The sequence below is a fragment of the Triplophysa dalaica genome, chromosome 13 (genome assembly GCF_015846415.1).
Source record: "Triplophysa dalaica isolate WHDGS20190420 chromosome 13, ASM1584641v1, whole genome shotgun sequence".
Taxonomy (NCBI): Eukaryota; Metazoa; Chordata; class Actinopteri; order Cypriniformes; family Nemacheilidae; genus Triplophysa; species Triplophysa dalaica.
In genome coordinates this window covers 3510257-3537142 of record NC_079554.1, presented here as the reverse complement: position 1 = coordinate 3537142, position 26886 = coordinate 3510257, and the positions used below count along the sequence as shown (strand labels likewise).

The window sequence follows — 26886 nt, the reverse complement described above, 5'->3', positions numbered from 1 at the left end:
TGCAGTTACCTGTCATGACATATATCGGCCCTATATAATTATTTTTATCAACCGATACCTAGTATTGGCTGATATATCGGTGCGTAAATAATTATACAGACGCTAAAGATAAAATGAATAAACATCACTTTATGCCTAACCATATATAAATGATTATGAAACCAATCCGTATTAAAATACAATGATGGATAAATGAAAATCATAATTAGATTTTATGGTTCATAAATTATTGATCTCTCAAACCCTCCAATATGCTGTAGCTCATTCAACCTTCCTCTTCAATTTCAAAAATACACCGACACATGACAGAAGAGCATCCCTAAAAAGAGTGCTCTTCAATACAAATGTGAGTGTTCAGCCCTCGATGTACTTCACACCTTTCTTTGGCACCAAAAGACAGCACAAACACTGCGTCACAATGTAGTTGTCTTCAGTTTTGAGCCAAATTAACATTCATAATACATTGTTCATTAAAACAGGACATGCGACTCCACTTTAACTGGTAATTGCTAGAGTTGAGCTCTCACCAGCAGGTCCTGGGTGACGTTTGTTAAGAGTGGAACATGCTGGGAGTCTTGGGAAGCCCTGAGAGAACGTTGAGAAACGGTCTGGAGTGTGCGGTGGCAGATTAATTTATCAGGCACTTCGGGACATAACATCCACGTGTTTATTTACCTTCCCTTTTGTTTGAAAAATGGCTTCCTATGTGCCTTGCCTCGAGGACAAGTAATTACACCTTCAAGAGTCCTGATGGGGATTAAAACAAACGACACGAGAAAATAAATGTACTCCATCGAGTCTGGCATGTCAGCAGACCCTTGGTGACGTCTGCGCAAGCGTGAACCTTGAAAATGATATGGGGTTTGTGGCTAGCATGCTAGCTGTAAGTCATGCTAGCTGAGAGTTACAGGAGCCATATGGGATACATATGTGAAAGGTGGAGGAGCATCTGTCGACGTGTTTGCATTGGGTCGGTGCGAAGCGCATTAGTCATTGTTACGCTCGTGTCCCACATTTCTGTTGGCAGCTTTTTCTTATCAACAGGATTTAAAAATGCAGCAGTCTTGGCATCCAGATACATTCGCGTGTTCTCGTTGGCACCGTCTGTGCGGAGGTTTCTAAAAGCAGATCACTTTAACATGGAAATCTTTCACTGTTATTTAGGCTAGCACCTTCGTGCTCGCATGCCGAGTCAAATGTGTTTGGTGTTTCTCCACTGAAATTGTTTCTGTCGTTTCTATTCCAGGAGGAAGGAAAGGTGGGGGTAACCTTCAACATCGGCACTGTGGACATCGGCGTCAAAGAGATGTCTACAGACATCAACGATGGGAAATATCATGTGGTGCGCTTCACAAGGAATGGAGGGAACGCCACCTTACAGGTGGATAACTGGCCAATCAACGAGCACTTTCCATCAGGTAACATTTGTGGCTTTCTGAGTTGCGAAGTTCCTAAAAGAAATGGGACTCTAATGGTTGTTTAATTTAATAGCTTGACCAAAAATGCCCATTCTGGTGAGGTTTACTCAACCCGCGTGTTGTTCCAAACCTGTATCCATTCTCGTGGAACACAATAAAAAGCCTCGGGGAAAAATCTATTGGTTGGTCTATTTCCTGCATTATAATGAGATTTCAAGCATGCAAAAAGCGCTCAAATACATTATAAAAATATAACAAAATTCTCGTTCATTATATTCTAGTTCTTCTAAGTCAGGGGTTCCCAATCTTGATTTTTGTAACTTTTGTCTTTTTTGTAAAAATTATTTTTAATTTCCCATTTTTATGGATGAAAGAAATACAAGTAATTGCAATCCCAAAATACTTCAAAACTACTACAAAAATCTGAAATCATGTGGATTACTATTGTGATACTTCTATGGGGATTTTCTGTTCTTATAATAGTCTTAAAGTCCCATTGTAATGCAGTTTATGGAGCCATCAGTATATTATTTGAAATTTCTCCTTAGAAAATGGTACAATTTTTTTAAATATTTTGTTGAACTGTTAAGCCCACTGGATATCACCTGCTTTCAAAGAAATCAAGGGTTGTGCGCAAGGAACGACATCACTTTTCCACACACTTTCAGCGCATGCAATTTCTAATCTGCATGTTTCAAGGCATGCAAATTTCCAAAAATGGAAACAGGTGTTCATAATTACAACACCGATCTCCTCGTCAACGCGGGAACGGCGAAAGAAACAGAACGAACCCTACGAAGAGAAAGCCAATGCCACTTAGCTCTCGATCGACTTGGCTTGTGTTTCTTTCATAATTGTCCTCTGAAACGTCCATATGTGAGAGCAATCAAGCCTGGGCACCTGGTCTGCTCATAATGCTTCCACTTTTGTCCCTGCGATTAGCTCCCTGACATCTGGCCAGCTGCTTTCCAGAGGCTTTGAAAGGCAAAGGGAGGGCAGGGAGCGGGTATTGAGCGGCATCGCGGTAGCTATGGGAGAACCAGCCCCAGACCTCTGTGACTCCCAGACTCAGGAAGTCAGCGATGACGGACGAATACAAATGAGTTCATCAAATGCAGCAGAGGTTTGGTGTAGGAGCCCGTGCGCCTCCTAGGGCAAACTGAAATTCCGTCCTCCAAAAAAAATGCTTCCTCTCGAAAACCCTTCACACTCAATTAATTTGGGTTCTCCGTCCCCCACTTTGATGTCTCTGTTGCTTCGGCACCCTCCACGGGATATCTGGACCCTTCTCATCCAATTAGAAAGCCGCTATCGTCAGGGTTACAAGAGCTGTATTCAAAGGGAGGCCTTTCAAAAGACAGAATGCTGTAAAATGACCACGGCGCGTGGGGGACAGCCAGGAGTATTCAGGCTAATGCTGCTACGACAAGTCAATTAAATTCCAACCCGATGTGTTAGGAAAGAGCCATTGCCTTAGGTCTCAAAGCTAAATGTACCAAATTTGCTTTGTCTATATGTTGATAATAATGCTGCACATACGGATGCCAGCGACTGGAGGTGTGCGGTGGCTTTTGTTGAAACTCTTGCATCATTCCATCTCAAAGATATGATATTATCGTATAATGATGTAGTCAATGTGAAACGTTCATCCAGGACACATTCCTTATGGCAGTATTTTTAAACGATGAGCTATTTTTGTACAGGTTTGAGGATGTGTACAGAATCTCTGCTGGATCGTGTGTGTGTGCGGTTAGTCGACCGCAATAGAGAATATAACCATGTTCTGTCATGAAGAAAGCTGTTGTGATCAAATAACCCAGCATTAAATTACCAGATATTTGTTTCTGTTTTTTTTTCCCGTTCAAACAAGATAGGAATTTGCTAGGGTGGTTTGTCAAATTAGCAAGAATACACTGTTGAAACAAAAGAGAGTGTTGGGGATGTTCTAAAAGGAATTATTTTGATCACAGCTCCATCCATTGGTCCATCCGTCTTCAATGAGAGATGCACCGATACTAAAGTTATCCACCGAAACCAATAGCCAATTATTCAGTGTAAAATCTTCCGATATCAATGCTGAAGATTAAATGAATATTTCTTAAATTCCTGAATGTTATTAATTCATTTAAACATTTTCTTTACAGAGCACAAATTTATAGCATTTTCCTGTCCTCTTTTGATTGACAGGATTTATTAGCACTGGTTATTGGCTTCTATTGACTGATATCGATTATCGGCCGATATATCGGTGCATCTTTATCTTCAGAAATCAAATATGCAGTAGTTAATTTTTACACATATCCAACGCTTTAACAATATACGGCAGAACTAATAATTTCTTTTTATCCACTGTATTTTCCTTATATGGCATCAAATGTTCTAACAAAGCTTCTATGCCTGTCTGTAAAGATGAAAACGATGCTTGTCTTGTTACAATTTTGAGTGAATCATGACTAAAATGTGCGTCTGTTTTTCACGCAAAGCTTTTACAAAGACTCGTAAAAGAGAACACAAATCATACAGACTACTTTTTATGGTAATTTATATGCGTTTTTGGAGCTTGACAGTTACAATCACCATCATCTCATTCCTCATCCGTGCAAAACGTAATACGGCTCTTAGGGTGAATAACAAAGACTGGATTTTGCTTTTGGGCAATCTGTTTCTTTTATATTGTTCCTGTAAAGCAGTATTACTCTTTACTTTAATACTTTATTTGCATGTATCTATAATGCATTATAAAAGTAGTTTTAGAGCATTGTAATGTCTTATAAATAATTGTTCTTACAGTTAATACATTATAACACTTACCTATTCATTGTTACTCTACACATTTTAAATTGGTTATAGTTCTTTACAACTACACATTATGAAGAATTATAATGCATTTTTCCCTTTAATAACTCTTTATAATGCATTATTCATACGTGCTTCAATGAAAGTGTTACCCTTTATTTCTTTTCTATATGGTTAGGGATATTGCAATTTTTATCAGAAAAATAATTTTATGTATGGCATTAGACAGGAAAACAAATTACAACTAAACTGAACATTTTGATAATTTTTTTATTAAATGCAAGTGATTCATCTTAAAAAATATTCCGAAGAAAGATTAAAGTTTCTCTCACAGCTGATCAATAGAAACATTTAAAATCCTGAAGGCTTTTTATTGTAAGCATTTGTAATAATTATATCTTTTTTTCATTACTTAGACATTACTAAGAAACCACGGAAGTCATACATTATCTACCATCCTATACAAACCACTTATTCTTCTTAATATACTAGCAGTCACTAGTAAATACTACCTACCATTAAAAAAATATACGAGAGGCATACTTCAAGGAGTGTTTTAAATGCATAGTATGCTGCATTGTCACATGACCCCATGGTGTCATATGCATAATTCAGCAGTGTCAGATATTACACCATGAGTCAAGATAATTTGCCTCGATAATCGAATTCTGAGTAAAAATAACTCTTTGGCAGATACCACATGTAAAAATTGTGACTATTATTGCACCCAGTCCATTTGTCACTGTCACAATGTAAGCGCACCGTATAGGCGGCATACATTATTCCACACGGTCTGCTTGGAGCTTATTCCACGCATACATAAAATATGCATACTGCATAGTGTATATACTGCTAAAATGTAATGGTAGTATGCAACGCTTGTTTGTTTATTTCTCCTCATGCCCCATAAATAAAATATACACCATCCGTAGACAACATTACTCTTTGAGATCATCAGGACGTATCGCCCCTTTAAATTCAATCAATGATGTTTCATATTGGCCTCAGTTACACGCCACTGCCGCGAGTCAAACATGGACTCAATGATTATGAAAAGGCCAATGAATTTGACTCTAATTTTCATTAAAGCGCAGCCTCGGATGACGTTTAGTCTTTTGTGCCGATCCTCGGCTCTCTCCATCCATTTTTCAATTGCAGATTTAGTAATTTCCTCTTTGCTCATTATTTCACACCGTCTCTCTTGCATTCACATACACACACTCAAACGCTGGTAATACGGAGGACATTCAGCGGTTGTAATTTGACAATTATTGATTTCAGTTTCTCAGTTAAAGGCTGTGCCATCTCTTGAGTAATTACAGACTAGGATTCAGACTCCTCGACTGAATAGCACTTGAAATGCTTCAAGTCAGTGATTCTCTGCGTCCTCGCTCGGCTCAATAAACCGTTACGCTATCCACGCAGCTGCGTTTTCATGGCACGGTGTGCCAATAGCCCTGCTAGAAATATCTAAGTAAACACATTCAACATAAGGCATTATGGGTAAAACACAAAGACGTGTTCATTTCTGAATAAAGCTACAGTCAAATACATTTTTAAACTAAAGTTGTAATAAAATTCCTAGATTAAACTTGTTGGTGAGTGAGGCAGATTCACAAAGGCAACAAAGCTCCAGATGCTTACGTCACAGTGTACAGCACACAGATTCGGTTGATGGACTCTGGCTGGTGTGTGTGTTTACTCTGAAGAAACAGGTGGCAGGAGAGCTAATGGAAGGGAAGCAACAGGGTCATGCACCTCCTTTGGATCGCTGGGAATTCTATTGCCTCCCTCAATAACTCTATTATTTTTCCATGAAGTATTTCATTGGCTGTCTGTTAAGTGTGTGATGCTACCATCACTCTATGGGCCCTATCGTTCTCTCGGCGCAATGCGGTGCAAGGCGCAGCACATGTTTTTTTTTTCTAGTTTCAGCCCGACGAAGTTCTCATTTTGCCGTCCTGCTCAGTCTTGTGTAAAGAGCAAATGCACTTGCGCGCCCATGGCCGTGCTGGTCTAAAAAAGAGGTGTTTCAGGCGCAGTGTTGGCACATTGCTATTTTGAGGAACTGCGCCAGAGACCATCTCAAACCTGATCTTAAGTCTAAAGTCTTTGTTTATAAAAAGAGCACATTAGTAGAAAATGCGCCTCTGGACGGGTCCACAACGTGCTTTCACTTCAAATTATTAGACAGAGGGAAGCGCAGCAGCACACAAACATGCCAAATATAAATCATAAATGGATTACAATGTAAAAAATATGGCTTGTCATGTAGATGATCTCCTTGCGCACTTTAACCTGACGCACGAGCAGATGTGTTTCCTCTCTGGAGAAGCGTCCAGTCTTTGCTCTTGCAAATTCTGCAGTGAAAATAGCAATCCGCCATGGCCATGGCTCTGATGACTGGCAGGGAATGAGAGATGACACTCTGATTGGTTTATTGCACGTTACGCCTTATAATCACCCATTACTCATAAAGAGAATCGGGACAACCCGTTCAGACCATGCACCCGGCGGCCGAGTGTTTTCCCATCGTAAAACTAGCAAAATTGGATTCGGAGACGACCTGAGTGCACATGCGCCCTTCCCTTTATATCATGCGCTTCGATCGTGAAAATTGGGCCCTATCTGTTGCTTTAGGAACTCACAGGCGACATGGTTTTCCCTACAATTTAATCAGAAATATAGCAATGACTTAGTATATGTACAGATAATCAGAATTTGATGGTAATGACATAAAGACTGATGATCAATGGACAAGACGCTAAAACGTGACAAGTCCCACTCAGTCTGCTTTAGTCCGATGGAAAATCAGATTATTATTGCATTATTATGGTGACAAGGATTAATCTGTCATAGAGATGAACTGATACTCAATTTCTCCACCGATACCAATAGATGATTATTCAAAGTGATACCTGCCGATATCGATTCACTTTTTTAATGGTATTCATTCACATAATGATTACTGATATTGAACATCAAACTGGTGAGATTTTGAAGCATTTAGAACACAAAGTCATTTTTCTGTACTCTTTTTATTGTCAGAATATATCAGCCCTGATCATCGGCTGGTTTTAAATTATTGTCCGATAGTCGATAGTGTGAAAATTTGCTTTTGTTGATATATTATACGGATTATTGACCGATATATTGGTGCATCACTATTGGTATCGTTTAATGACATTTTGGTATTATGACCACCTTAATACAGTATAAAGGGCAAACTTCTATATTTTTTGAGTTATGGCAGGTTTATTTTAGTCAACATCCAAACTTTGAAGAAAGCCAATATTGAATTCTGTTTAGGTCTCTGCACTGGGAAAAGCAACAAGCATCAGGAAATTTATGAAGCACTTGTTACGTTTGTCCTTGGTTGTCTTGACGATCAGCGTCTCTGAATGAGGGTTTGTACACTGTTTACCTTTTGTACAATTTCCTACATTTTGTCCTTTGCCAATAACAGTGGTATTCGGGGTGTAGCACGGCAAAATATTAATCGCATTTATGTTGACACATTGATTTGTTTACAGATGCGTATGAAATTCAGCATTGATATTAGAGTAAATCTGATTTGAGTTTGATTTCATTAAAATCATTTAATCAAACTCTTATTTTTAATTAAAGGAATTCTTGCAGTTAACCAAAAGCAACCTTCATTCTTAAAATTAAAGGTGCTCAAAAGGTTATTCACAGCGATGCAATAGAAGAACCATTTTTGGCTCCACAAAGAAAGGTTCTTTATAGACTTTTTCTTACCTTTTTATTATCCGAAGAAGCCTCTTTTATGGCATCGTGGAGCACCTTTATTTTTAGGAGTGTTGTAGCACCTTGTTTATCAGCAAACTTTAAATAGTTCTTTAAAAATAGTATTTTTCCAAATATTTGCGTCATGAATTATTTTACTACTGTTCAATTTTAAACTGCGCTAGATGAATCACTAATCCTCCAGTTTTTTCTTCATAACACTAAAAATGGTTGTGGTGGGGTTTTGAAGATGAATGGCGCACACGCACACAAATATCCTGCTGATAAAGAACAGCCATAACAAATTCTCCAGCAAAAACCTCAGCTGGATACAGAGACCACGACAAATCACGTTGTGCTTGCCAAAATACAATTACGCTATTGAGGAACACAATCTCTCCTGCCGTGTTAATGCCACAAACCTGAAGATGGAGGTTGGCTTACAATTGTCCAAACGTGGCCCTTGTAGCCAAGGTTACGTTGTGCTCCACCGGGGATGGACATTCCCCTATGTGGGATAAAATTCCGTGTTACGACAGACTTCCGTAGAGCCGCGATGAATTGGCAACAGAAGCGATTCTAACATTGTTTGTATGCTTTCAGCATCTGTTGATGGCCCCCTGCCGCAAATCTCTGGCACTGACAGAGGACGAACTGACACCTCGCCAACATTTGTTTTGACTAAAGCGGTGCCATCTGAGGGGAGTGATTCAGATATTGTTCTAGCGGGAAACCTACACAAACGTGTTGATAGATGGGTAGAATCACACACTATTGGCTTGTTGGATGTCTCGCTGATGTGAGCTCTTCTGTTGCCCTGAGCTTTTAGGAAAAAAGAAAATATGAAACTCTGAAGTTGTATTGGGAAAAATGTAGATTTTAAGAAGTGGTCACACACCACACATGAAGTGAGATTTGAAATGGAATGATGAACTGAAACGCGAAACTCAGGAGAGGATTATTATTAGTTATGCGGATTATATGATATCATTAATTGTGAAAAGTCTTCCTGATACAGTATGTAGAATACAATTTTATTATAAACCAAACTAAATCATTTTCCAGAAAAGACTTTATACAAATGTTGACATCAATCTGCCGGTGCATGATCTTTATGTGAATTAATTTTATTAAGCTAGACTAACATATGTGAAATTTTTGTGGAGGCTATGGCCATTTTATTTTAACTTTGTTTGAAGGTTAAAAAGCAGCACTATAAAAGCCATCGTGATGTGTGTTCACATTAATACGAGAGGGAGCGAGCACTGGCGAAGCGTCTGATCTCTGAAATGAGTCTAACCCTCAAGCTCTCCTGGATCTCTCCTATATGTAAGCCTCCATCCAGGAAAGCCACTCCAGCCCCGGGCTCGCACACGCCACCCGTTTGGATCAAAGACATCGGCAGCCCTGCAAGCTACTTATTACCCCCCCTGCCAGCCTTTACCTCGCCCACGTCCCCTGTTCTCAGCCAGCACTAACCTGCCCCTTTGAAGCCCCTTTTCTGCCTATTTAAATAGGAAAGCTGAAGAAAAGCAGGGCCTCATATCGCCACCGGCCTCATCCATTTAACATCCCCATCACTGTGAAAGCTTTGTGTTTCTGAATAGCACTTCCATTCTATGAACTTTCTTTCTCTTTTTCTGAAGTTCTGAAAAAGTGCACTGTGACTCAGCGCGCAGTGACTTATTTAGCTTAGTGTTGAGTAACTTTGCTCTTTTGAAGTCCTTTTTACATGTTTTATACTCTCATCCTGTAGGGTGGTTTTTCAGCTTTTATTTACCGTTACAGTATCTCCAGATAACTTCTAAACGGGATCATTTTTGTAGCTTGGAGAGCGGAAACGCATTGTCTCCCGGTACTCTGACATTAAAAGAAATAGGACAGCACGACAGTCATAACCTCGGCAAAAAACACATATATCAATTTTTCCATGCAATGAAGTGAATGCAAAGAGCCATCAGATAAGACATAGAAAATACCATATCTCATTTATACTCCGTCATTCATGTTTGAGCACAATAACCCCTACAGGAGACATGTCATGACATGCCGTATATATAGTAAATGTCATTGGTCCTGCACACCTCCTGACCAAACGTGATGTAACAACGCAAATGAAATTTAAATGAGACTTGGCAATGAGTATAACATTTTTTATTTTAGCTTTAGTTTCATTTAGATATGAGGATTTGGTTAGTTTTATTATTTATTGTATTTTGAAAAGTTAACCGAAACAAAATGTTTAATGGGTGAAACGCCGACAATTGATTTATTACTTCTTTTACTGTATATATGGGACAATCTACCAATGTGGAGCAAATATAAAATTTAGGTTGTTTTCATCTTTCCTTCCAAATTTTTCTATAATTATATTGGTTTGTATCTGAAATGTATACATTTACTAAGAAAATCTTTTCATGCTGTTCAACAATTAAAGAACATTTTAACACTTGTCATTACCAAAAATCAATAGAAAATTTAATAAACAAGGATTTTTTATTTATGTTTTCGTCATAAAATTAATCGTTTTAATATATTTTTAGAACATATATCTGCAATTAATCTATTTTATTTTTCCTCTTAGTTCAATTTATTCAGTAAGTGAGAAAATCAATCTCTTTTTTCATTGGTAAAGGGTCTCCTTGTCCCTGTTTTTATTTTTTTTGTTGGGACTATTTGATCTTACTGGTCACATGGCTTGGGATGAAGCCAACTATTTAAGTTATCCAGAGAGAATTTTTTTGTGTGTTTCAGTATTGACAGAAAACAGCAATTTTCTTAATCTAAATAAATGTAAGAAAATTTTAAAGAGCAGAAAAACTATGTCAGATCATTTTCAAAAAAAGTTGACAATACACATTGGGATGACGTGAAAAAGGGAAAATTTACTTATATTTTCATTTTCTGAGTGAAATTAAGAGTTTAAAACTATGGAAACCATTCAGTAGAGAAGAAAACGTTACATTTAAAGATATGTTTAAATTAATCTTTATCCTCACTCTTGAATTTTTTCCAAATATGTGGCAGTTATCTATTCATGTCTTTTTTTTAATACATACACTGAAAAAGATAATTTGACAGAATTCTATACGTCTAACGTGCAGAAAACTGTAATTTGATGAAATTGTACAATTTTAACAGATATTTGAAATGTTTCAAAATGTGTCAAATTACAAAAAAACTGTAAATTTGAAAGAAAACAGGAAAAATATTTACACAAAAATATTTACACAAAAATATTTACGGTGAAAAATGTTTACGGTATGTTTTTTACAGTCTACTTTTGAAAAACGGCCGAAAACCATCAATACAGAAAAAGACTGCAAATTTACAAGAAAAACATTTTTGTAACTTTTTTGCCAGGAATTTTCTCAGTGTGTGTATGGGGACAGAATTTTGCACCACTTCTGTAGAATGACTCATCTATTCAGATCAGCACAACCCGAGATGGCAGATGTCCATTTCCTCAATCAGGCCTATATCCTCACTCCAGTCAGACAAAGAGATATAAGAATGTCCACATAATGTCAGAATATAGCAGTGGCCCGCTGTCTCCGAGGGTTCGTAGGGATCCCAGCAGTGGCAGTAAAAGCAGGCTTCGCACCAGGCTGGTAATGATCTCATCTGTATGCAGTATCTTCCTCAAATCTGTGTCATCACAAGCCTTATTTCCCAGCTGGTTTAGAGCTCCTACACATTATCTCTTTTTATTTCTTTCTCTATGTCTCTCAGTCAACCTCTTTCTCTCTTTCCCTTACAAATACTTTGCGAAGCTTTCTTCTGCCCCTTGAAATGTGAAAGCATGTGATGTCCAGTGGGAACAGATTTACACCCAATTTTAAAGATTGCTGCGCAGGAGATCGTCCTCTTACAGCTGCGCTGTGGGATTTGTGTTTCAATTGAATTCATAGAATGCCTCTGAATTTTACAGTTGTCTATATACTGTTATAATGGGTCTCATTCACTAATAATTGCTTACGAGTTTTGTTTAAACAGGTGTGTACGCACATAATTTGGCTGTGCTGTCATTATGAATCTAGATAGATGCTCAAACATTTTAATTTGCATATGCAATTGGCAAAATAAACACACAAACCATCTACAGTAAATATACGTATTCTCTGCACAACTTCTTCAGTAAAATTCACAATTAGTGAATGAAACCCACAATATGAATGTGTTGTGTGATTCTTCTCACAATGTTGTCTGTGTTAACCTGTTTGAGTTACTAATTGATAAAAATGCTTTATAACTGTCGTTAACCTTAGAATGAAACCTAAACTGACTATGATAACAAGACCTAAATCATCTTAAACAGGGCTAAACCTTTTTAAACAGTGTATAAATGTGAAATGTGCTAAGATGTCTTTCAAACTTTAAAGGCAACAGCGACATTGAGCGTTATCAAATGGCTAATAAGAAAATCCCATTCAAATATACCCGGCCGGTCGAAGATTGGCTACATGAGAAAGGTAACCCTCACAAAACCCTTCAGTGTTGATTTGTTTTCGTTGCTTTAAGTTTGCGTTCATATACTCCTTGTCATGCCGTTTCGTTACATGCTTGTCCAAGCAGTTCTGAACCTCAGCCCTAATTAACCTAAACTTTCATAATTTACCCCCCCATTTACGTAATATTTTCGTTGACTATTATTTTGTATGTGGATTGTGATCCTCTTTGGTTATTCCATCAGTTCATTGACCAGTTAAAGGGACTGGGAACTAAGAAAAGCTACTCGAATCCGACTCAAACTCCTTCACAAAACTCAGCGGCAGCCAGACTGTTTGCTTGTAACTTTTAGAGATGCACCGATATATCGGCCAATAATGGGTATCGGTATCAGCCGATGGTTCAAAAACCGCTGATGATGAGGGCCGATGTTTCCTGTCAATCAAGAGAGGACAGGAAAATGCAATGCATTTGTGCTCTATAAATAGAAAATGTTAAGAATCGTCACCAGTTTGATTTTGAATTAGTAACATTCAGAAAGTTAATAAATATTAATTTTATTTGCAGAATTGGTATTGGCATATTTAACTCTGAATAATCGGGGGTGAAATTTAGTATTGGTGCATCTTTGGTAATTTTTCATTGGAATGATCTTCTTTGTTGGTGTTCGTCTAGTGAAAAATCCGAAGCCTTAATGCATCACGATTCTCAAAATAACAAATTGTCGGCAGAGTATTTGCTGACTCAATTGTGTGCCAAGGCGGTGATGAAATCGATCGACAGTTCTTCATTTTCATTGAAGAAAGATGAAAGGGCGGAGTGTACCGTTTATCAAAATTACCATTAAAGTCCTTTACATTATAATGCTAGGATTATTAAATGCGTTTAAAGGTCATTGCCTAAACTACATAAGATGATTATAAAGTCCCTTTAACACTGTCTAAAGCCACTTTGAAATCCCATTAGTGATTCTACATGCATGAATCAACATGATATTTCTTTGATATGAATGAGCTTTTCTCCATTCCCACTGCAATGAGAATTGTAAATGTGTCATAGCTTTAATCGGCCTGCAGTTATGTGAATTTCCACCATTTCTATTTCTTACCGTTGAGTCATGAAAAAGCATTTGGAATTGGCCCCAAAACATTTGCATGAGAAAGCATCTCACAATGAAGACGCTACGGATTCAGTACAGAACTGCAGCAAAGAAACTCTACTCTTCATTTGTAATGCTGTGATTGCTTTAAAAGCTCTCACCTCCGACACGCACTCATTAAATAGCTAAATAGGACGTGAAGGTAGGGAACGGAGCTTGAAACCAAACCTTTCTGACTACGTCTTTCGTCGCTGCTCTTCCCCTCAGGTCGTCAGCTGACCATTTTTAACACCCAAGCCACCATCTCGATAGGCGGCAATGACCGCAAGCGTCCATATCAAGGCCAGCTTTCGGGGCTCTATTACAATGGTCTGAAGGTTCTCAACATGGCAGCTGAAGGTCATGCCAACATCAAGATTAATGGCAGCGTGAGGTTGGTGGGGGATGTGCCCACTAGCAGGAGCCCCTCACGCACCACCACCTCCATGCCACCGGAGATGTCCACCACTTTCATCGAGACCACCACCACCCTGTCGACCACCACTACCAGAAAACAGCGCTCACCACCCACTATTCAGGTAGGATCCTTGGTTTACTTGATGCATGTGAATGAGCTGTATTTGTCGTATTCATGAGGTTGTGAGATCCGGGGAATGGTCTTAATGGTATAACCTCGGTTGCGTAAAGAACCTTCTTCAGGTTTCTAATTCTTGAGATGACATTCAAATGTCCGTTTTCTGCATTCAGACACTTTGTTTATATGGGTAGACAGCTGTTGTCCATGCTTGTAAAGTTTTATACACAAACCACACCACAAAGGTTCATATGACCTCTGCTTCATATTTCAAGCCATTTGCTAGTTTTGTGTAAGGATATGGTTGAAATGAAAAAATAAAACGAGAAATTTTTCAAGCAGAAATGAGATCCAAGAACCATAGATGACAAGATTCTAGAAAACCACCCATTTTTGGTCTGTTTCTTACACTATTTAGATGCCTCGTGCCGTATGTCGATTAACTGAATGCCTTCTTTAACACATTCTGACAGGCAGCCAATGAATGGCTTTAGTTCTCAGGGAAAGTAATCACACTGACCATTTCATCGATGCCAGAGGAAAAATTGGAGCAGCAGTCTTCATATTAAAGCCATAACTCTCCCCAGGGCATAGCTCAACAACAGGCCGAGAAGACGTATCTCCTCCTCACCTTTAAACAGATCAACCACAGCAAAATAATAACCTCTCATGTCAGTGTTGACTGCCGCATGACATCCTCAGTTGTTTGCCGCATGACATCCTCAGTTGTTTGAGAGTTATATAAACGTTACAGATTGTAAAATGAAATATGTTATAACAAAGTAAGTTGAGAAGTTTCAAACAAAGGCTCAGATATTTGGGTTAGAATGTCGTCCTCTTCTATACAGGTCATATCAAGAGTAAAAAGATACATTTACTGCGTTTTTTGAAGTAGGTTATGTTCTTGGGTTGACATCATTTTTGGTCCTAGAACAACCAATCAAATTGGAATTGTAAAAAGTCAGGGTAATGGTTGGCTGTGAAAACATTGTGACCAGCTAATTGTTTTGTATTCTGGTTTTTAAAAAAAGTAGTTAATGATAGTTGATGATTTTCTAAGAGTTTACCAAACTTGTAGACAAACAGGTTTTGTGTTAAAAGGGTCCTATTTTGCTTTAATTATGTTTATGATGTGCTAAACAACAGGTGCTCATGTTTTGATTTTCAAAAAAAATGCTTTATTTAAATACACCGTCATCTCGTTTCTCAGAAAACAGTCGGCAGTGGTGCTCATGAAGCCTCTCAATTATTCCCGGAAGTTGCTTGTTACGCATAGAGCTGCAGCAAGGCAGACAGACTTTGAAGAACTTTTAACCCATTTAAAGACCCAAGCCATTTATTGAATAAAAAATGAAAGAATTAAAGCATTTAAAGAGAAATCATAACTTTTGGAGCGATCTAAAGGATCCATGAATCACGTGACATGGGAAAATGTTGAACTCCCGTTGTTCCGACTCTATCTCTCTCAACGCCTCTGCCCTATCAGTGTTTCAGGGGGAAGGGTCAATGTAAATTTTGGGATTCATGATGTCACTAACCCAAAGTTTGTAGTAGTCCCAATTAGTGAAGTGATTTTTGTTGAATAAAATATCTTTATTTTCCGTGAGTTTTGAGCGATGCGACTTGGTGAATGTTGTTTATGCTCAAACAGCTATATTACTCACAGACTAAATTTTAAAAAATGAAATTCCATCAGACCTCCGCTTTATAGGGACAATTCACCCAAAAATGAAAATTACAAACAGTCTTTAAAATATCTTCTTTTGTGTCATGAGTGTGAATTAATGATTTCAGAATTTACATTTTTGGGTCAACTACCCCTTTAACTGTAACCATAGACTGTCCGACAGTTGCAAAACGGGACATTTCGTCGATTGTTGGTTTTCTATTTCTTTGGTTGGCATTGCACTTTGTAACTCTGCCCAATGTGAAATCTCATCGTTTCATAATTCTGCTCCTCATAGCTATACATTAAAAATCAGCAATGTTCAGTATGGACAGTCATTAGTAACCAGGTTAGAACACTTCTTTTATAAAACTGCCTGGCAAGCTTTATATCATTTATACAGTAGTGCATTGTAGCAGCACTACAAATCACATCCCTGCTTTGATCTGTGAATTCTTAATGACATACTTACATAATAAGTAATATTAGGCGAATCTTTAACAACATTCATAATAAATGAAATCAAAAGATCTTTATGAGAGCATTCTCTTCTCAACAAGAGCTCTCTTTTGCTGTTGTTGTAAAGTGCTTCTTTATTTTTTTGTAAGACAAGCTCTCCAGATCAATTTCCAGGGCCTCAGGCAGTTTGATTCATGCTGTGCCCACAAATTCATTTTCCATAGGTTTCACTTTTACTGCTCCCTCGCTGCTTGTCAACATAGATGGCAAGAAAAGGACCTGTAGAAGCTGGCAGGTTCGCCGTCCCCCGAGGGGCCCGGGCTGTGACCGATGTCGGGTCGTTCTGAACGGTTCGGGCCGAACACCTGCTCTAGCATTGGTGTTATTCTGGCACTCTGACTCCCCATCCGTGCACGCCACCCAGGGCTGGAGAGGTGAGGGACGTGTGATCGTATTTCATCCATGGATGCAGAAAACCGAAGCGGGCAGGGGCGATGAAACAATCTCACGCTTAATTAATGATGGGACCCCTGGGAGAGGTCTTGCCTCACGCTTGATCTCTGGTAGATGACGAGTCTTGCGACGGCGAGGCGGAGGCAGGGGGCGTGAGTTTTCACCACCGTGGCCATTCATCTCCGGCGAAGACTGTTCGCTGCGCCTCAGGCTTCTGTCTGCTCAATGATGCTTCCACGCACCAGGGAACAACAAAGGCAAAAGGCATTGTAGCAATGACCGAAGACCATGCTGTGCATGTCAACAAAAACACACGCGGCCACATGTCGTTTGGTGGCAGTGGCTGTTTTCGTCGAGTGTAATCAATGCCCTTGACAAAACCATAATAGGAGCATCAATACTAATAGCTGCAAGCAATTGTGCTCCGTACTGTTTTTTTATTTCTCTTTTAGAGCAGTACGGTTATGAGCATTTGTCTCAACAAGGGTGTCTCAGGGACATGCTTGTCTAGTAGTAGAGGTCAGATTCTCTGGATTAGCGCCCTTCCATACTGATTCTTGTCCTGTTGTTGTGGTGTTTTTTGAGTTGTGATGCATCACCTCTCCAGACCCTTTGAAGACAGGTACGGCTTCGGTTCTCAGGTGTTAGGAATGCATTACATTTATTTTGAGTGTGTGACATAAGGTGTCGGTTTAAAACCAGGGTAGGGCAACATTCTAAATTTAAGCAATTTTCACAGATCATGTGTAAAAGTTTACACCTTGCTCTCAATCGCATTCCCTCCGTGGTGAAAAATTTGACTGTACTATTTGTAATAGATGTGTCTCTTAAAGTGACAGTTCACCCAAAAAAAATTGTTATGTCATATTTTTGTCACTCTGGTGTCACAACAACCTGTATGACTTTCTTTCTTCGGCTGAACACAAAAGAAGATATTTTAAAGTAGGGCTAGGTAAAAAATATTGATTCTTCGATTTATATCGATCTTTAATTTAAAGAAACTATCAATGTGGGTAATCCCCAAATTCTCCCCGGATTCTTAGGTAAGGCCTCAAAGAATAATATCTGTATTTTGCCTCTCGTCCAGAGGGTGGCATTGTTATTCAAGTTTAATTTTGAAATTTGTATTATTTCATAAACATGTTTTAAGTTGTTTTGGAATTTCAAGTTTGTATTTTTTACAGTAATGTTTGGTTGCTCAAAGTAAAAGTAAAAAGTAATTTCAAACGATTGTTGGGCTATACTATTTATGTGAATGTGTATTTCAATCAATTAGCTAAGTAGGGGGTTTCAGTTACCAGCTTTATACCTAAATATGGAAAATTTCATTTTCATTTAACTATCCCCCTAAATGACATTGCTTTGCAACCAAATGTTCGACTTTGTGCTGCAAGACAGTTTAATGTAAAACCCTTACTCCTCGGCATCCATTGTGATGCACCTTCTCATTAAAAACAATGGCCATGCAGCATTCTCTGACCTAGCGTAACTTGAATGTGTAGGCGCCTTTAATCACCGGACACTTGCTGACAGATGCAGAACATATCACAGTATTTATCTGCATTTGCATTGTGCCTGATTCCAGCTTTCGAGCTCTTTTACGTCACCTCTTATCGTCCGCCTCAAAGTTGAATGACTAATTCCAGTGATTTCGGCTCCATGCTCATGCTGTTTTAATGATGGGTGAGTCACGGTGAGTCTCACAAAAATTACACGCACTAGAGGAATAATCCATTAGAGCTGCATCAAACACATCTGTTGAGGACAGAGTTATCTTAAAGTGAAAGCGTTGCTCTTAAATAATGTAGTGATGGGAGTTCAGAAGAAGTAAGTCTTCCGATGAACTCCATTACTGTACTTTATATATTCAGCTGCATGATTGCTGTGTAAGTGTAGCGTGGAGGAAAGAGGCAGACAGACAGAAGCGAGAAGCAAAACAGAGATGATTTGTCTTATTGTGAGGAGATGCGAAACAAAAACAAGCATAAAACAGAGACATCCAATAATCCGCCCCGTGAACACAGAGACGTCTCTCCCAGCGTGGCGAGAAGTTCCAAATGCATTCTATTTATGCTTTTTTCACATTGTTTGTCTTTGTACGGATGCATCAGACTGGATGTCAGGATGACAGACGGGATGCCTTTGGACGCGTCTCGCTGTTTATTCAGTCTCGCACCGAGAGCTCCGTGTTTTTAAGATGCCGTGTCAAGTTAAACTTTTAAAAACACATGTCGAGACCTCTGTTGCTTTGAGCTCTGTCTGCCTTTTTTATATGCTGAACAGCCCCTAATAGATAAACAAAGTATAGGACAATATATAAAGAATTTTGCTGTTTTGTTCACCACCAGTTGGCTGGATGCTCAGGACTTTCACAGAACAACAGATATTTACATGGCATTCACTTACATTGTTTTTTTTAGTAAGACCCCTTTGTCTAGGGTGCACAGCTTTGTGGATAAGACTTACAAATTGATTTGCTTAATCTGTTTATCGAAGTATTATAACAATGAAAGGAGACAGATTGAGGGGAACAGAAACATTATTCCCCCACACTAACCCCCCCCCAAAGCACCTAAAAAATGTGTATTTACGGAATCTAATCAAAGTTTAGAAAAAATTTACACATAAAAGTCATCACCTTTTTACATATTTTCATCTAAAAACGAGACACTACAAATATAAGTTTATGCATCGACGAGACGAGACAACGGAGACTGGAGCCCTCGGAGCGACCGGAAAGAGAGAGGGGAGAGAGGAAAAAAAAATTATAGTCCGGTTCCCCGACATGCTGCAGCTCGGTCCTCAACCAGCCTGAGTACTCTCCTTCGCGGTGCCTTGCGGTGGCCCTGGGTCTTCGGTGGATGGCTCGACCATCCGTCCCCTGGCGGACGGCGGTGGCTCCGCTTTTATCTGGGAGTCTGGGCGGGTTACCCGCCCCCTGCTCCTCCCCTTCGGGGGAGGGACGCAGGCTCCGACCTCTGGCGGACGGCGGCAACTCCCCCGCTCCCGCTTGGACGAAAGCCACCCCACCTGCACTTCCATTTCCCCAGAGCGACCATTTACATTGGTGCCGAAACCCGGGAGGAAGGAGAGACATGCTGACGGAGAGTTCTCTCTGCAGAGTGGCCTCGCGGTTTCGGAGAGTTCAGGCAGCGCAGACGAAGCGCGGCCCCCAGTCGCTTTCCGAACTCTCCGGCAACGCGAGGCCACTCGGCGGCGAGAACTCTCCGTCAGCATGTCTCTCCTTCCTCCCGGGTTTCGGCACCAATGTAACAAGATTCAAGATATGGAAAGAAGGAGGGGGGAACCGGCAAACGTTTAAACAGATTTTAATTAAATAAAAACAACATAAATAAACAGCCAGCAGCACCTCACGGACGACTGCCGGCAACAAAAACATAAATATAAACTTAACATGTGTCCGGGCCCGGTCCTCTCTCTTCGACGCTCCAGTCGCTCGTTCTCTTATATGCTCCCAATGTCCTACGTGAATCGAGCCCGGTGTGCGCACAGCTGGCGCTCATTCACAATTACTCACCAGTCTCGAACCACGGTCTTACCCCGCCTACTCCACTACAGACACGCTTCATTTTGACTGTTCAAATTCGTTAGTGGAGTTGTCAGCCACATTGACTATATCGACAAGAATACGTTTTTAGTAATTTTTTTTTAAACCTTTAAACTTTTTTATAGTAACACTTGTTTAAGTAAGTCGAGCAGCTACTACGTCTCATAGTTTTTTTTTAACTGTTCAAATCGACAGGCTAATAATATCCTACGGACGTACATTAAGAAAGTTAAAATAAAGTTATAAAGCAATTACGTTCAATGTGGCTGACAACTCCACTAACGAATTTGAACTGTGAAAGTGAAGCGCGTCTCAATCAGGTGCATCAGTTTTTGCGGTCCCCCGGAAACACTTCCGTTGTCGTCTGTGCAGTTTGCAGCGCGTTTCTGTGTTTGTTTGTGTTGCGAGAATTTGCAGGGCACGTGTCGCCAAACTAATGAAGATGCTTTCTGAATTTGCTTGTGTTTTTTTGTGTTTGCATGTGTTTTCTTCTGTTGCAGCGCAGTGACACCTAACGGCCACCGTATATATGGCTAAAAATACAGTACGATTTCCCTAAACTGTAGAGCTTGAATGTTGTGTAAAACACAATAGATTATAGCTGATGTTTTGCACAGGTGTTAGTTCAATGGCCCGTGAATTCTCCTACGCGTTGAAATGCTCCAACGGCTTGTGTCTCTGATCAAGACGAGTCCTCACGTTCCCCTGTTGTCTTCATGCTATGGCATTATCTCGGTTTGTTCACTTGAACTTGTCTCGAGAGAACTGGACCTCACCAATCCATGGCTCTCCAGTGGAGCGAGGACTACGGGTTCTGTACGTACGGGTACGTTAGATTAATGTAAAGGTCAGACTCAGCAGTAGCGTGGTGCTCATTTGTGATTCATGTGTTAATTTGACTACGCTCTTGTTCTGGAGCCGCACACACTGAGAGATGGATGCCGGGTGCCCTGGGATGCTTGGTGGTCCCAATTATACGGAGGTGGCAGATGGAGGGGGGCTCCCGTGGCGAAGGGCTCATTAGAAGCAAGCATCCAGGGGACGAGCGTCAACACGCTGCCCACTGAAGCTGCACTATCCTGCTCTCCATGAGCACACACGATCCCCCCAATATATCGCGGATCCCCTGACACTGAGAAGCTAATGAAAGGCATTACAAAAACAAATAGTGGCGCTAATGTGAACTTGTTCCACCCGGTCCATCACAACAGCTTGTGTCCGCTGCAGAGTTGGGGAGGGTATTTCGAAACCGTAGCGTGTTTATATAAACTACATAATGTACAAAATGTATGTTTGTTGCTCAGCGGGACGAGATGTGATTGGCAGCTGTAGAGGATTTAATCTCTGTCTTTAAGTCAAGATCAGTATTCAAATCAAAGCTGCTCACATTTAGCCTGGCGAGCCAGCCACGGAATGACAGTGAGTAAATAAGCACTGGATAAACACACAGCAAGCTCTTTCTGATGCTGTAAGGAAGCATCTCAGGAGTGATTTATTGTATGAACGCCACTGCTGTCTGGACGATGACTCGACCCTTCGGCTGAAGCTGCCGGATGTCGGCTTCAATCAGATAATGAGATTATGTCGCTTCCTGGAAAACTCAGTCTGTGTTTGCGGCTGGTCAGATTGACAGGTTGGGTTCGGAGTGTTTGACATTTAGATTTGTATGGAAAAATAAACCATATTTATATTTTTTATAAAGAGATGATGCATTAATTTACACAAATGTATAATTCCGATATTTCACAGTGTAAATACGAACGCGACTTATGGGTGGGTGATCCTGTACAGAATTTTTTTTTTCATGTTGGTTGGAACATCCTTACATCCATTTAAATCCTGATAGCAATCAAGAAGAATAGTGGTCAAATTATATATTTATAATTATTAAGGCTGTCAAACGTTTAATCGCGATTAATCGCATCCAGAATAAAAGTTTGCATTTTCATAATATATGTCTATATACTGTGCATATTAATTATGTTTTTATAAATACAAACTCATACACATTTAAACATATTTAGGAAATTTTGACATGTATTTATTTATATTTACCAATAATTGAATATATATATAAATGTTTAATACTTTTTAGATTTTTAATAAATATATGCATGGATGTGTATGTTTTAATAAATACAAAATTATTATGCACAGCACGCAGATATATATTATGTAAACACAAACTTTTATTCTGGATCCGATTAATCGCGATTGATCTTTTGACAGCCCTAATAATTATGTTTCGCCTGTGAAAGGAGTAGAACCAAAAAAAGTTTGTCCAATCAAAACGTTCTGCCCAAACGATGTGACTGGTCATGTATACATTTTCATCCAACGGATTTTGCATACCACTGCGCACCGTGTTCACACAGATATCATGCGTCATCAACGCCGCAGCACACTTATGTCCGCTGGGTCAATGTAGAGAGAATGTCAGACAATCAGCAACAAACTTTCCTGCGGAACCGACAACAAGTAAATCTACAAAACGAAAGTCCGTTTTTTAAAAAGCAGTGATGAAAAACATCTGGATCGTGAAAGGGGAAAAACTTGAATTAACATCGGTTCAGCTTTTACACAGTAGAGCAGTTTTAGTTTGGGATGGCGAATCGAATAGAGGGTGGGATTATAATTTCCTTGCTAGCAGGCTAAAGTTAGCGCCTTTCCAAATCAACCACCCCACCTTTACATTTACATTTATGCATTTGGCAGACGCTTTTATCCAAAGCGACTTACATTTCATTATCCTATACATTTATGCATAGGTATGTGCAATCCTCTGGGATCGAAACACACAACCTTACGTTGTTAACGCAATGCTCTCTCACTGAGCTACAGAAAAGCTTTTATATTTCATTTGAATAATTGTAATACTTTCTTATGCCTCCTCAGCGGTTTCTTTGTTAAACTGCAGTTTTAAATAAAAAATACTCAGCACTGGTGTTAATTGGTGAATTTACAGATGGTTTCTATTAAATACAAATGTTTTTTATTGATTTCTAATATTAAAATAATATAGCCTAAACAACACATATTGAGCACTGTAACGAGTATAAAAGTAGAGACATATCTAAATTCATCCTTTCCCAACTGTATCCAGTCTTAGTGAAGGAATAGTTCACATTTTTTTAATTAAGAGTAAATACCTAAATGTCTTGATTTAAATCAAATATGCTCAATTCCGAAATTACACATACTTTTTATTTTTTGAGGGGATGCATTGTCAAGCCCTAGTGGTCACTTTGAACTGTCATTGTTTGATATAATTTTTAATGACTAAATTAAAATGACTAAATGAAACCTTTAGCACAACTTTTGCAAGGAAGACTCCAATGCTACGTCACTCATAATACCTATAGTTATGGCCTATCATCATCCAACACTTGGTAAAATATAAGATCCTTATTTACTCAACATGTGCTTTCTGGCGCCAACTGTTTAAAATTTTGGTCTATTCATAGTGATCTTTGAAGACTTCCAATATAACAGATAGGTATTTTATATTTATCTTTAAATAAACTAAATAATGTCTACCCAGCGTTGGCTCAAAAGGATCAATTTATTTATTTATTCAATTATCTTATCAAATCAATTATTTGAAATGATTTGTTTTTAAGGGACTGTTCGCCCAGAAATGAATTCTGCCAAGAATTACTCACCGTCTAGTGGTTTCAAACCTGTATACATTTCTTTGTTCTGTCAAACAGAAAGAAAGATATTTGGAAGAATGTTAGCAACTGAGATTTCTGGGGAACCATTGACTAGCATTAAAATGGTTTTCAAAGGTTCCCCAGAATTGTTTGTTTTTCTGAATTTCTTCTTTACTGATTAACAACACAAAAAATAGAATAATTCTTTCTCCTATAATAGTCAATGGTTCTCCAGAAATCTCTGTTGCTAACATTCTTCCAAATATCTTTCTTTGAGTTAAACAGAACATAGCCATTTAAACAGGTTTGGAGCTACTCATGGCTAATTAATTAATGACAGAATTTTCCTTTTTTGGGTGAACTATACCTTTAAATAAATAAATAATTATCCGTAGTTGTTTTAATTCTTTGATAATGGAATCTCAGAATCTATATTCTTTGTGTTCCACAGGAACAAGTCTTACATTACAGTATGCATATTTTTGAACAAAATAACCCTACAGTCATCTTATCGATGACTTTTGCACTTGATTTTTCATTGCGTTCCACAATCGTACACTCATCAGCTTGTCCTGGCATTGCCCTTTTCCTTTTTAGAAAGTTGTCTCAGATCTCAAATCGATCAGCCAGAGTACAGCGTTTGCAGTGAAATCCCATATAATCTCCTCCCTGGACAGCAGATTTCTATGAAGTCCTTGTAAGGACCCAATCTAAATGCCCCTCTGCCCCTCGGTCCTTTCTGCGCCCTGCGGGTCTCTGTCCAGTCTTCCCTCGGCGTCTCCATTACACACAAAGCCACACACAGTAACTGGACGCTTCATTTTTTTCCGGTCCTGATCCAGGGCTGTAATTGAAACATCCTGTTGGGCCTGTGCCGCTCTAATTTTAGCCAGCAAGTCTCGGCTTGTGGAGGGTAGTTCTCTGGGACTGTTTGTCACCACTTCCCTGATGACCTTGCACACTGCGGCAGGGGAGTGATTAAAGATCAAGGCCAAAGACCATTTCCTTTGCTCTGGAAGATAAATGGCCCTGTTCGAAACTGCCTGCTGCGGCCCGGGACAATTAGAGTGTGCTGAGGAGAGGCACGGGCGTGCGGAGTGATGGCCTACCAAAGGAGGTGCACAAATACACATTCTGGGCCAATTAAATTATAATATTCTGACCATAAGTTATTAAACCATTGAACAAAAGTACACAGGTTTGAGTAGACAAGTGACAGTAGCACGTTTAGCTGTAATTTTTATGTTACTCATATATATATATATATATATATATATTGATCTGTTTATTTGGGGCTGTCCAACGTTTATTGTGATAAATCCGTTCCAGAATCAAAGTTTGTGTTTACATAATATATGTCTGGGTCACTGATCTATATAAAATGACTGAATTGTTCCTAGAACGCTAAACCAACAGCACGAGGTGAAGCCACCTGGAAGCGATCGCGCCGCCATCTTGGTATGCCCAACTGACAGAGAGCGCCATTGACTTAGTCAAAATGAAGATATGAAATAACCCGTTTTTCAGCTTATTAGTTGCTCGTTAAGTTTTAAGTTCACATGTGTGGTTAAATTAATTGTCTTTACCAACGTTTGTTTTTATTTTGGGCAGAATAGCAACATATAGAAATCAATGTATAAAAGGTGAGTGTATTGCACACTGTTGTAATGGCACATGTGTAAATGTTTAGAAATTAAGCTTCATGACTTAAAGAACATATACAGCCTGAATTTATCTGTATTTAGTTTTTAGAATAAGCACATTTGTCATATGTTGTGGTGTCTCGTTATTCTGCTGATCTGATATGTACAGTACTACTGTAATACAAATGAACTCACTTTAAGCCTTTATATAATTAACCATGTACATGCTTAAAAGACATGTGCGTTGTAAGAATGTATTGTGAGACTTTTGATATAAAAACGGGGACTGGTCATTTACTTTTTTATCATTACTGTTTGATGACTCCCTATTAATTTAACATAACGTTTGGGAACACGAACATGGCGGCGCGGCAGGTTTAGTGTAATGATGTCATGAGCGATCCAGTCATTTATATAGATCAGTGTTCTGGGTACTATGCACATGAATTTTATGTTTATAAACACATACATGCACATATTTAAGAAAAATATGAAATATTAAAATGAATAAACATTAAAATATAATTTAAATTATTGGTATGTATAAAGAAATACATCTAAATATTTCCTATATATAAATATATATTTGCAATGTTTATAATTGCCAAATTAATATGCACAGTACACCGACATATATTATGTAAACAGAAACGTTTATTCTGGACGCAATTAATTGGGATTAATCGTTAGACAGCCCTAGTTTGTTTATGTGATCATAGAGGTCTAAAGAAACACATGCGTGACCACACAGTCTTATAATGTAGGACTTAATATATTTATCTTTGCCTGAATTATTCATAAATGGTAGTCAATGGTAGCCATAAACTGTTTGGTTACAAATATTTTTTCGAATATCTCTCTCAGTGTATATTAGTACGAAGAAATGTTTACAGATTTGAAACAACTCGACAGAATTGATATTTTTTGGTGAACTCTGACTTTAAGTACAAGCTGCTTAATATAACTGAAAACATTGCTTCTGGTACTCAAGGAGTTCTGCGATATAATCTTTCACCTCCGACTCCTGTAGGACACTCAGCGAAGGTGACCGTAACCAGACAACAATATCATTCCGATCTTGCTTTTTCTTCCGACCGTCCCTCAAGACGGCTTTGAACAGAAAGACTTGTGGCAGACCGTTGACAAGGATAGGGCCTGACGCCATCGATTCTGTGTAATACAAGCTTTTCTCGTGTCCCTCTGTCAAAGCCAAGATCTGACATGATAATGCAGATCAGAAGTGACCCGATCGAAGCGTACACTTCCGAAACCGCGATGGCTATCTTGGTTGGAATGGAATGACAGAAGGGTGAAGAAGAGAGCGAGCAAATGGTTGTTTCTGGAAGCTTTCAGATGAACAG

General features: G+C 39.0%; 1 protein-coding gene across 1 annotated transcript in view; it reads left to right on the top strand.

Annotated features, from left to right (window-relative positions):
- nrxn3b (neurexin 3b) overlaps positions 1–26886 on the top strand; it is a 248514-nt gene that overhangs the window by 202296 nt on the left and 19332 nt on the right. The window contains exons 19-21 of the mRNA XM_056763675.1: positions 1247–1418; positions 12344–12433; positions 13777–14087. Of these exons, the coding sequence (XP_056619653.1) occupies positions 1247–1418; positions 12344–12433; positions 13777–14087 (573 nt within the window). The remainder of the gene's footprint in view (positions 1–1246; positions 1419–12343; positions 12434–13776; positions 14088–26886) is intronic.